This window comes from Staurois parvus, unplaced genomic scaffold (assembly GCF_062004578.1).
Source record: "Staurois parvus isolate SC_StPar_1 unplaced genomic scaffold, SC_StPar_1.0 ptg000365l, whole genome shotgun sequence".
Lineage (NCBI taxonomy): Eukaryota > Metazoa > Chordata > Amphibia > Anura > Ranidae > Staurois > Staurois parvus.
The window spans coordinates 4,822,566-4,835,599 of NW_028318161.1; the positions used below are offsets into that span (position 1 = coordinate 4,822,566).

At 43.6% G+C, this 13,034-nt stretch overlaps 2 protein-coding genes across 3 annotated transcripts in view; one reads left to right on the plus strand and one right to left on the minus strand.

The window, feature by feature from the left end:
* ABCB7 (ATP binding cassette subfamily B member 7) overlaps nt 1-1,771 on the minus strand; it is a 210,601-nt gene extending 208,830 nt beyond the window's left edge. Inside the window, exon 1 of the mRNA XM_089685209.1 lies at nt 1,570-1,771. Coding sequence (XP_089541335.1) covers nt 1,570-1,764 — 195 coding nt within the window. The 5' untranslated portion in view covers nt 1,765-1,771. The remainder of the gene's footprint in view (nt 1-1,569) is intronic.
* A 130-nt stretch (nt 1,772-1,901) lies between these two features.
* The window catches only part of UPRT (uracil phosphoribosyltransferase homolog), a 28,148-nt gene continuing 17,015 nt past the window's right edge, over nt 1,902-13,034 (plus strand). Inside the window, exons 1-2 of one of the 2 annotated variants that reach the window (XM_089685211.1) lie at nt 1,902-2,193; nt 6,772-6,814. In XM_089685211.1, coding sequence (XP_089541337.1) covers nt 1,985-2,193; nt 6,772-6,814 — 252 coding nt within the window. In that variant the 5' untranslated portion in view covers nt 1,902-1,984. Of the gene's footprint in view, nt 2,213-6,771; nt 6,815-13,034 lie in introns of both variants that reach the window. The other variant, XM_089685212.1, reaches the window with a different exon arrangement.

A 13,034-nucleotide genomic window follows, 5' to 3' on the forward strand; every position in this document is an offset into this window, starting at 1 on the left:
TGATTGTCACTAGTTTCAATGGTTTTATTTGTACGCGTATGTGTGTGTGTGTATATATATTATATATGTGTATGTATATATATATGTGTGTATATATTTTTATAGACCTTTTGTGTTTACTTACACTATGTCGATTGCCCCTTTGACTCCTCCACCTGCACAGGGGAGTGTCCAGGACGGCCCATGTGACCTTTGGTTTAACTAGTAGTGAGCATATAAAAGAGGGAGCAGACATTTGGTCAGTTGGCTCTGAGGAAGAGGCAAGTCCTCGAAATGCATCAGCCTATTGGATGTCTACACTCCCTATTGTGGACTGTTACTCAGCGCGGTGTTGACCCAGCTGTTCTTTATGATGTGCCTTGACTATATTGTTGTTTGTGAGTACAACACCTACCTTATTTTTTATTAAACATTTTTTATGCTAATGCACTAGGCCTGTGCGCCCTCTGTTTGTTCTTTCCTCATTCAGTATATTTGGATTCCCCCGATCTATTTGAGGGCAGCAAGGTGTGCATGTTCCAGGACATTCTTAATGTGGTTGTAGCCTGCATCGAGTCCATCCCCAAGTGCAGGAGCATTTGTGTTTGCTGGTTCTTTGTTCTCTCAAGGGGACTCCAGCTAATCATAGCTGATGAAAATGAATGTCCCTGTGGGTCCTGTCCCTGTATGTACTGTCCATCATGTCCCTGTGGGTCCTTGTCTCTGATGTCCCTGTGGGTCCTGTCCCTGTATGTACTGTCCATCATGTCCCTGTGGGTCTTGTCCCTGTATGTACTGTCCATCATGTCCCTGTCGGTCCTTGTCTCTGATGTCCCTGTGGGTCCTGTCCCTGTATGTACTGTCCATGTCCCTGTGGGTCCTTGTCTGATGTCCCTGTATGTACTGTCCATCATGTCCCTGTGGGTCCTGTCCCTGTATGTACTGTCCATCATGTCCCTGTGGGTCCTTGTCTCTGATGTCCCTGTGGGTCCTGTCCCTGTATGTACTGTCCATCATGTCCCTGTGGGTCCTTGTCTCTGACGTCCCTGTGGGTCCTGTCCCTGTATGTACTGTCCATGTCCCTGTGGGTCCTTGTCTCTGATGTCCCTGTGGGTCCTGTCCCTGTATGTACTGTCCATCATGTCCCTGTGGGTCCTGTCCCTGTATGTACTGTCCATCATGTCCCTGTGGGTCCTGTCCCTGTATGTACTGTCCATCATGTCCCTGTCCCTGTATGTACTGTCCATCATGTCCCTGTGGGTCCTTGTCTCTGATGTCCCTGTGGGTCCTGTCCCTGTATGTACTGTCCATCATGTCCCTGTGGGTCCTTGTCTCTGATGTCCCTGTGGGTCCTGTCCCTGTATGTACTGTCCATCATGTCCCTGTGGGTCCTTGTCTCTGACGTCCCTGGCTGTAACCAGGAAGTGACATCCCTGCTATGCTCTTCCACTCAGTACACTGTGGCAGGTCCTGTCTATGTGCTCAGCGGTCAGGACCTGGTGACCTCACCCGGTAGTAGGGCCCCTCCTCCATCCCCTGACTGTACCCTGCCCCCACTACTGCCACCATGACTCCATGTGGCCGGCTCACCTGGCTCTGCTCTCCTCTTGCCCGGGAAATGCTGGACTTGCACCTGCGTTCTCCTTGATAGAAGCAGCTGAGAGGCCTCCTGAGCTGCCAAAGTGACCCCGGTCTTCTGCGGGGCACACTGAGCACCATGAGCAGCGCCATGTCCGGCGTCACGGGGTCTGATAGACTGGAGAGCTCTGAGTCCTCCCACACCATAGAGTAAAGAGGCCAGAAAGCCCCTCCCAGCTGTACTAGTTTAGCGTTACATACACAAGCAAAGCTCCGCCTCCAGTTCTTGGAAAGGAGCCAATCATGTCGTTGGTGTGTGGGCACGATGTGATTGGCAGCCGCGGTGACCAACTAGCTGCGCCGTCTAGGAAGCTCGCGAGAGGCCGCTAGGCTTGCACGCTGCCGTGTGGTGCCGGAGCCGGGCTGCATGGAAGACATGCCGGGGGAACAGCTGCAGGAGCCCGTCCATCGGCAGATCCGCTTCGCTGATGGCAGCGGGAGCAGCAATGAGACGGACAAGGAGAGTGAGGACAGCCCGGAGCTGGAGGAAGATCACCAGCAGCAGGTGGGACCTCAACTCAAACTGCTCCCCATGAATGACCAGATCCGGGAGCTGCAGACCATCATCCGGGACAGGTGAGCAGGCATCGCCACGGTACGTGTGTGTGCGCTATGGGCCTGTTGGGGACTAAGGCTGGGCCATGTAATGTAGACTGTATTCCATGCCCTATACTGGACATGAAGCCAGGTATAATGTATCCAATGGGATGGCACCTCTCTGTCCGCAGACTGTCTGTACAGGGTAGGCCTCCTGCACACCCGGATCTTCCGGACGCCTTGTCCAGGCAGGAGAATACCGATGTAGAAATAAAAGCTGCAGCTTCAGATGCGTTCTGGCGCATCGAGTGTTTGAGTGTCATTTCATTGGCCACAGTATTAAAGTGGCTGTAAACCTCAGACGTGAAATATGAACAAAGCATATCCCTCTATAGTGTGTACTTGTCTCTATCCACAGCACTAAGTGTCCTTTCTGTCTGCTGCCTCCTTCCTCTGCTATCTGCATCAATCACTTTTGACAAGTTTTCCTGACACCAAGAGAAAAATGGTGACAGGGGAGGGACCTCCAGCTGATTGACAGCCTCAGCTTTGTTCCTGTGAGCTGTGTAAAGGGAGGTGTGTCCCTTCCCTCCAATCAGGGCTTAGAGCTCCTCTCACTGAGCTCTGCAGAGTGTAACGAACCCTCAGACAATCTATAAATTCAGCACTTTAAATGGACGTAGAGAAGACCGCAGGTACAACTTGTGTAGGAGGATTTGTTTCACCTCTGTGTATCACCTGAGGCCAGTCATTCCAATAGGTATATGTAAGGGTTATATAAACAGTAAATGAGCCTAAGTGATTCAGTGGTGCTGTAAACAAAAATCAATCTTTAAAGTGAAAAATTATAAAATTAAAGTCCATAAATTCATTCCAATGTGATAATCTATTTACTTCCCAAAACCACAACGTGTTCAAGAAAAAAACGTTTCCCCCTTCTGGGTGCGCACTCGCCAGATTTCCATGCTTCCCACTCTCATGGTCGGCATATATCGCTTTGAAAAACTCCAAATGGGAAGGGAACGTGTCAATATCAGCATATCCACAATCCTCCTTGCTCCTCTCCCCCAGATGCAATGGCCATGAAAGAGTAAAAGGTAAAAACTCCAATGGTGCACTACAATGACACCTTTTATTAAATGAATGCAGACAGCCACTCACAAGATAACTGATAAAAACACGCCTGTAGATAATGTGTGGTAGTGTGATGGATTGCAAGCAATGCTCTCACCACCGCCAGATCCCAAACCGTGGTGCTCTCACGTCACCTCCAGTTCCGGTCGCCGCACCGCCTCAGCTGATGCGTTTCGTCACTTCCGCCTTAGTCATAGGGATCTGTATATGTAAGGGTTTACTACCACTTTAATTCTGTGCATTGAAATAAATGGACACTTAGGTGCTAAACATGGCTAGTGTTTAGATGTAGTGAGTGTTTTGTTTTTTGTTTCACCCAAATGCTCCTCTCCTGAATGCGATTTTGGTGCTTGTTGCCTGGCTAACCCTCTTTACCCCCCCCCCCCCCCCATTCACACCGGGTGTGACGTGTCATGCGACTTGACAGATCAAAGTCGCATCTTATTTGGCACTATGGAACCGTTCAAATCCATGTGACTTGAGTCGCAGTGACTTTGAAAAAGGCCCCTGCACTATTTTTTGCAATTTCATGTGCGACTTGCATTGATATTTGTGTATGAAGTCGCAGAGATGTTGGAAAGACGCACACGAACTCACATATTGATAGGTGGCTTTGAAGTAGCACGACTTCAAATCCACACCTGGGGTGAACTCTGGCTTAGTGTTTGTTGACTGGATTACCCTCTTTACTGTTTTGTTACCTGGATGGCCCTCCTTTTTAGTGTTTCGTTGCCTGGATGGCCCTCCTTTTTAGTGTTTCGTTGCCTGGATGGCCCTCCTTTTTTAGTGTTTCGTTGCCTGGATGGCCCTCCTTTTTTAGTGTTTCGTTGCCTGGATGGCCCTCCTTTTTTAGTGTTTCGTTGCCTGGATGGCCCTCCTTTTTTTAGTGTTTCGTTGCCTGGATGGCCCTCCTTTTTTTAGTGTTTCGTTGCCTGGATGGCCCTCCTTTTTTTAGTGTTTCGTTGCCTGGATGGCCCTCCTTTTTTTAGTGTTTCGTTGCCTGGATGGCCCTCCTTTTTTTAGTGTTTCGTTGCCTGGATGGCCCTCCTTTTTTTAGTGTTTCGTTGCCTGGATGGCCCTCCTTTTTTTTAGTGTTTCGTTGCCTGGATGGCCCTCCTTTTTTTTAGTGTTTCGTTGCCTGGATGGCCCTCTTTAGCTCCCGTTCACACTTGTCATGCAACTTTGATCTGTCAAGCCACATGACAAGTCCCACCCTATTTGCTGCTATGGAACGTTCAAATCAGTGTGACTCTGAAAAAGGGGTTTGCACTATTTTTGTGTGATTTCATGTGACTTGCATATCTGTGCACTTGATATCTGTGCATTTTTTTTTAGTGGGGAGTTAAAACCTTTTTTGAACCTTTTTTTATTGTTGGCTGTGTCCCAATTGGGAGATTTACACCTGTCTGATAGACACAATGGGAAGTGAGGGGAAAATCTCCCTGTTTTTAAAGAACTGCCCAAGTGATAGGCATCTGATGGAATGGGAAGAGCTGTTAAGGTAATGGACATCTGATGGAACAGGAATTCATATCCAAGTGATGGACATCTGAGGAAACTCGATGCCCCATCGAGGTGACGGGGCGCTTGGATGGAACGCGGAAGCCCCGTCGAGGTGACGGGGCGCTTGGATGGAACGCGGAAGCCCTGTCGAGGTGAATAATAATAAATGCATATCTTTTTGCAGGTAAAAAATGTGCATTTACCAACCGCATTTGATAGTCATTGATTTCATACCTCTAACTGTATATATGACTGCGGTTGCCATTGTATCTTCTAAAAACAAGCCTTTTTCAATAAAATCTGAGCCTTCAAAGCATTGCACCAGCTATCAGCAGATCATGGGTGCCATGCTGGTCTCCTGCTGACTTGTCGGTGTATCTGTCCTTGTACCTCATATGGGCAAACAGATACACACTGACAATAGCACCATGGTAGTTTATTGAGAACTACAAGCTGACAACCACAGAGGCTGTCAGGACTTGTAGTTGTACATTTAAAGAATTCTGTATTGCGCAGGATATGGGGCAAGGCAGCCGATTAAAACACAAGCTTTTTTTTTTTTTTTTTGTCTGGACTCTGGATCATTAAGTTTCAGATGACTGACTTCGTTTACCAGAATTTTCAAAGGGTACACAACAGCTGATATTGCAACATGCTGAGTATTTGTGGGAATGGCAGCAGCTGTTGTAATTCTGTCAGAAATTATTTGCATGACGGTGGTGATAATCTGATTGGATTCATGCATACTTTGGTAATCCACCATGTTTCAATGGTATTGGGATGTACATTACTAGTTTTTTTTTTTTTTTTTTTTGTTTTTTTTATATCAGAATTTGATTCTTATATTACTACCAATTTATTGATTTTCTTTATTTTTCAAGTGTAGCTAAAGCAGTCCAGAACTTGGCCTCAAAATTCTCTTTAGCACATCTAGCCAATGTTTGATCCACAGCTGTGAGTTGGTTGGTCTATGTACCAAGAAGACTTCACATCTGGTTAATCGCAACAGCTGTTTAACACACTTCACCTGATGAATGATGGACTTGTATTATAAGGAAAGCCCTTTCTAAACTATTTTAACAAGATGTTCTTTCACTGTCCAGTCAGTCTTGACCAAGCTGTATTGTTTTGATTGCAGTGCAGAAAGTAAATGGTCAGAACTTGGCAATGGTATCTAGCAGGGTGCCCTAATTAGAAAGCTGGCTGAAAAGAATTTGTTGGCAGGTATGACTGTTTACCTATGTATTTACCCATTCTTCTATTGACACTTTACAGTGACCGTCATCACCCAAAATAATTCTTCACAAGCCCTCTGGCTGCCGTAGCCTCCACCTGATTATTCTACATTCAACTTTTTTGGGAGTGCCAGGTGCAGTTGTCCCTGTTGTGTCCTCTGCCAGGTGCAGTTGTCCCTGTTGTGTCCTCTGCCAGGTGCAGTTGTCCCTGTTGTGTCCTCTGCCAGGTGCTGTGGTTCCATCCTACATCACTGCTGTGTCCTGTATCAACATAGAGGCTGTAGGGGGCAGAGGAATGGACCACAGTGCGTTTCGGATATCATAGGCATTTGACACTCTCAAAACTGTTGCATTCCAAAGGGTTTAACAAAAGCTGCTGCATAACAACAAAGCAAGGTTTGGAGACCTGATGTAAGCGTAGTGTGTAATGTTTTTTGCAGGGCCCTGCCTTTTTTTTTTTTTTTTTTTTTTTTTTTTTTTTTTTTTGCTGTGTCTCTTTAACCACTTTATGCCTTGCTATCACACAACAAAAATTGCCAAAATATAGACCTCTCATCCCTTCTTTCTGTTCTAAAAAGGCAGAAAAAAGTAGTATACTGCTAGTTCTGTTGGTAAATGACATCTGCGGATCAGAGGATGTTGGACATTCCCGTGGGCAGGAAATACATTACATCGCGCTCTGGTGTGACTATTATTACAGTAACATTTTGGTGGTAATGCTTTGTCTGCATTTCTCTGTTTACAGGACCACAAGCAGAGGAGATTTTGTATTTTCTGCAGATCGCTTGGTATGTGTGTGTTGTGTTTTTTTTTTTTTTTTTTTTTTTGGTAAAGTAACTGAATATATAATGCACAAAATACATAATTTTTATCACATTTCATTTAACCCTTTTGTTGCCGGGCCCTGTGCTCCACTTTTAAACTCAGCTGGCCAGACACATTTTGCTATTTTTCCATTGCTTTTTTATTTTCCCTTACAGTTTTCAGAATTTGTAAAATACCCCCCAAACCATATATTTTCTGAAAGAACATGACCAATAGAATAAAAAGGTGCAACTGATTTGCACAAATGTTTATCAAAGCTATCTTTTTTTTTTTTCTGAAAATACACTATAATTATTATTCGCTGATACAAACACAACAAATTTTACAAAATTCCTGCTAAATTCCTACTAAATATAAAATATATATTTTATATAAAACTGTATTGAGTTAATAAATATTAGCACATTTAAATTGTCTTTTTTGTGAAATGATGAAAAAGGAATGTGCTCAAAACATAATTAAAAACAATTTAAGTCTCAATCTGGAGATTGCCATTTTTAACTTGCAGCTTTCAGAATTTGAAAGGACCCCCCAAACCATACATTTTCTGAAAGCATATGACCTGTAGAATAAAAAAGGGCTACTAATTTTTTTTTATTTTTTTTTTTTTTTAGCCCCGCAGTAGTTGTGCAAATATTCATATTGTTGTTTTCACTAAAAATACAGTAAAATCATTAGTGTAACTTTTTAAAATTCCTGCTATATTGTTGCTAAGGCCTTGTTACCATGGGGCATACTAAAATGTATGTTTGTAGAGGGCTGTGTTCACCCACAAGGGGATGCCCAGGTGTTCTGTGCATCCCCGTGCAGGCAGTCTTATTTGTGTCAATTGGGATGCAATGGCTACATGGGCATAGCCGCTGTTCACAATCTGACATCACTGAATGTAGACAGGGTGAGCTCAAGGGCATGCACCCAGACCCACATGGATGTCAATTGGTGGCAATGGCTGTTTTCATGCAGTTGCTACATCCCAAACAACATCAATGGGACTGCCTGCACAGGGATGCATGGAACACGTGTATCCCTGTGCGGGTAAACACAGCCATGCAGGGGCATATGCTGTGTATGCCATGTGTGTTGTTTTTTTTTTTTTTTTTTTTTGATTTGGGGGTTGGGCTTTGGTGAGGTATCGGATAAAAACAGACATCTGGGCCCTGATTTACTAAGATGTGAGTCTATCAGCAGAGTCTGGCCATTCAGGCAGACTCCGGTCAATCAATCAGTCGTCTGACCAGCGTCTAGCAAGCTCATTAACGAGCGTCTACTGACTACTTTGCTATTACTAATGCAGGCCATAGATGGGTCGAAAATCGGCCGATTTTTCGGCCGAAAATAAAATCGGCCGATTTTCGGATCGTTAGTGGGCTATTTGGTCGGCCGTTTTTCGTTATTTTGGCCGTTTTTTTTTCTGTAAATTTGGAAAAAATCTGCCGATTTTCGCGGCAATTACTGGGCAAATCGGCCGATTTTTTGCCGATTAAAAATCGCAGTCGGAGATTTCTGACAGTTCTTTGACATTTACAGCGGTTGCAACAATGTATCTATTTGTTTCCGAGTAAAAACATCTGTATCCTAAATGGAAACAAATAGATACAATGTTTCAACCGCTGTAAATGTGAAGGAACTGTCAGAAATAGCGGAGCTCTCTGCAGGGACACTTTTTTCCGGCTGTAGAAGGGATGAAAATCGGCCTCTTTTTTTTTTTTTTTTTTTTTTTTTTTTTTTTTTACCATTGATGGTAACATCGGCCACTTGAACGACCGAATTTTCGTTTTTTAAAATAAAAATCTGCCATTTTTCTCCCCATCTATGGCCTGCATAAATGTGGTATCCTGTCTGGCACATGTTTAGGTGCAATACTGGATATGTTCGCTAGATGGCGCACAAGCGCGGGCTTTATTAATATTGGCATTTTTATGATGGCAAAAGAGAATTCTTAGAATGTAATAAATAGTACACCTGTATTAGAATTTTCTATTTTCTTCTATTTCTTTTTTTTTGCTGTGTCTCCAAAATGATCAGGAAACTAACTAATGCATTTACTAATGAATGTCATACATTCTGTATTCAAATGTTAAACATTTTCACACTTATATCTCAAATAATTTATATACTTCTAATTTCCCAATATAATTATATATCTTCATTCTCTTTAATCACTTAACTATTCTATGTTAAAGACAAGTGCAGCGCTATAAATGCATGTGATCAATAATGAATGCATGTAAAACCAAAAAGTGCAAAGAATTGCAACAATGATGTAATATTGTAAATGGTGCTAAAATAAGTTCATAGAATCATTCCTGAATAATGGAATGTCCTTCGTGTGAGAGTACCAACTCAGAGAGTGCCTATGAATGGCACGTGTGGTCTCTCCATGATGGACAGTAGTGCATGAACTCGTGAAAGGTAAACACACCCTTGGGACTGGTCTACACTCACCAGAACAAAAGTATTAATGTGCATGGGTTATACACATCACACATCTGGGGGTGCAGCGGTATGCTGGCAGCTATGGGTTAGTCATCCAGCTCCATCCATCCATCAGGGTGGGTGCCCAAATGGTCCTGGGGAGGAATTAGCTCAGCCACAGGAGCCAGAAAGGTGCTCAATAGTGTAGTACACTGTCACAGGGGTGGATGACCTTTCACGAGTTCATGCACTACTGTTCGTGGTTATATTTATCTTGTGTAATACCATTTTACTAGTCTATATCATGTGACCAGTGCTCGCTCTATCATTTTTAAACAATGTAACTATTCTACATTATAGCTCAAACTGTGTCTCCCACAGTGGTTTAGTGGTTAGAGCTCAGAACTTACAGCACTTGGGTCATGGGTTCTAATTCCAGTCATGGCTACATCCTAAAAAATGGAGATCAATTTTCTGGGTTGTGTCAGTGCCAGGAATATTGATCAATCAATTATGATTTTGCCTAATGACTAGAAAGTGGATGAATGTTACCTATGTACTGTTCTTCTGCCAGTTAGGAAATGTGCAAGTTTCAGGCCGTGTATATTTCATTGTAACATTTTTCTCTTTTAAATCTGTCTCCTTATACAACTTGACCCCCTCCCCCACCCCGTCATCACCTGTCCCATATGCAAATCTATGGATCACCGCCCCACTCTTTAACTATCTATTTACTGATCAAGTGAATGTGTCTCATTTTCTATCAGCTACAGCTCAGATCTCACATTATTATACAATTGCTGATTGTATCTCACCACTAGTCTGATTGAATTCACAATTCCTGGTCAGTCCCGTTCCCTGACCTCTAATAACCTTTAGGGCCAGTTCACACTACATGTGTTTCAGTTGCTTTTTCGGCATCACAAACGCACAGAAAGAAGGTTATGTGGTTGTCAATGTCATAGTTCACATCAGCGCTTGCATTTTCAGTGCATTGCAGGTGCTGTAAACAAAACTGACCACGCTGCATTGTTTCTGCACAGAACTGTACTGGAACACATTGAAACGTCCTTGAATGTACTAAAACGCACATGTCCCTAACTACATTGAATACAAAGAAAATAGAAAAAAATAAGTGGAAGGGATACAAAAATGCAAAGTAAACATGTCCAAAACGCATCCAAAATGTACTGGAACACACTAAACATGCATGCCAAAAGGGCATGAAAAAAACCCATCAGGAACACATCTAGACTGTTTCTATAGTGTGAACCGGCCCTTAGGACTTGTTCACACCATTGGTGGTGCAGAAACGCATGCAAGAACACACATTTTCCAGCACAGCAAAGAAATGCAATGCCCTATGTAGATGTGCGCAGGTACCATGATGAAAACGTTGTTGCACCTACACACGTCTATTAAAAACAGCCCCATTCACAGCCACAAATACGCATGGCACCACACTACTGTGCGGTTAGGTGCGACACACTTGGAAAATAACATAAAAATAAGCCAACATGGCTAAAACATATCTTGAAAATATGGGGACTCTGATATCCGGCGACAGTCCGTTCACGAACGAGAAGCAATTCTGCACCCCTAAAACTAACATAGAGGAAAGGGATGGTCAAATTGCTGTGCTGCTTCCAAACCACCTCTGGCATGCCAGGGCCATTATGCTGGTCCTCGATGCCAGTTCTTGCCTGCGGCCACAAAATATCCACTGGCCACAAGTGAAGGTGAGTGGAGGACGTGAAGGTGGATTTCTACCAGCTTCAACCGCAAGCAGTACCACTCCTGAAAAATGAGAGCAAATAATCATTGACACGTCATCATGACAGTCAATTCTCAGTGCAGGCTATCTAGAGTGTCTTTCCTTTTTAACCATTTCAAGAGTTCAAGGAAACATTCTTGGAGCATCTACTGTGTTTGGAAAGGCCAAAGGTCCCCCCCTACCCCAGGCACACTAATGCTTATGCAGGCCATAGACGGGGAGAAAAACAGCCGATTTTTCTTTTAAAAAATGAAAAATTGGTTGGTCAAGCGGCCGACGTTACCAGCAATGGTAAAAAAAAATCGGCCGATTTTCATCCCGTCTACAGGTGGCAAAAAGTGTCCCTGCAGAGAGCTCCGCTATTTCTTTGTCATTTATAGCGGTTGCAACAATGTATTTGTATCCATTTAGGATACAGATGTTTTTATTCGGAAACAAATAGATACAATGTTGCAACCGCTGTAAATGTCAAGGAACTGTCAAAGAAATAGCGGAGCTCTCTGCAGGGACACTTTTTGCCATACTGGAATTTTTTGCCATACTGGAATTCCTCCTCCTCCTCCCTCCCTCCTCCCCCTTCCCCCCTTCCCCCAAAAATCTGCCAAACAAATAGCTCACTAACGATCCGAAAATCAGCCGATTTTCGACCCATCTATGGCCTGCATAAGATATGGTGTGGCCCTAGGGTCAATGTGTGTTTAGAATACTTCCAAAATGCACATACAAAAACACTACATCCAAATGCATGTTGCATTTCTATAGCATGTTAAACAGAAGAAAAATGAACTTACATAATGTTAACATGCGCAAGTAAAAGTAGACAAAATCCACATCCTTTTATTCTGGCTTCACATACATGCATTGTGGTCTAACACCGCACTCCTGGGCAAATCACATGCAATTTGTGTGTGTTGCAATTAGAGACAAACATTTTGCACACCTCAAATTGCACCGCATCCGGGCCAAAAATGTGCAGGACCCTTTTTCAGGGTATGCACATGGGTGTGAATAGGCATGCGATCCAATTTGGCAAATCGCAGTACGCTTTGTGTACCAATATTGGTGTGTTGGTAACTTCACCTAGAAAGCCGCAGCAGGTGGCATGAAGGGGTTGCGGTTGTGATGCGGTGCAGCGCTTGCACAGAAAACACTGCAAATTTCACATCGCATCTGTGTGAAACCAGAATGTGCCAATATGTGGCTTGACAAAACACAGTGGTCAGTGCAGATTATTTTCAATCCATGTTTTTTTACACTTTTCATTCACTGGTTTAACTCAGGTGATCGTTAATCACAATTATCTGCGGAGATCACATGCAGCCCCTCAACCATCTACATATATCTCTGGAAATCTATACAGATCTCCTTGAAAAAAATGTCTCCTCTCTTCTTCGGAAAACAATTGTCCTCCACCTCATAAACAGGGGGACAGAGAAGACTTCTCCTTGATAACTAAAATCAGATGAATTATCTGTGCTTAATAAACATACAACAATACTGCAAATGCATTGTACTGTTCAAGGCATTGCACACTAACGCATTGCACACTAGAAATGTCAAATGCGTTAGTGTGTACAGTGCATGAGTGTAAAATGCTTTAGTGCACACTGCAGTGTACAACGCATTGCACACTAATACACTGTAATACTGTGTACACCAACACATTGTAGACTGTAATGCACTGTACACTGTCATGCAGGCTGGAGCTACGCATTGCTGTCCACTGTCATGCAGAATCCAGCAACGCATTGCACACTGTAATATCATGTACACCAACACATTGTAGAATGTAATGCATTATACGCAGTATACATGTCCGGATATTCAAAGATTAGCCATGAAGGCCTAGCTGGTTACCTATTTGGCGACCGCAGATAGCCGAATAACGCTACACTGCATCCAGGCAGCTCTGGGAGGGTGTCATATGACATCCTGGCAGAACGCGCTCTCCGTGATTGCTGTGTCCTAAGGACACAGCTGATCACGTGATGTGG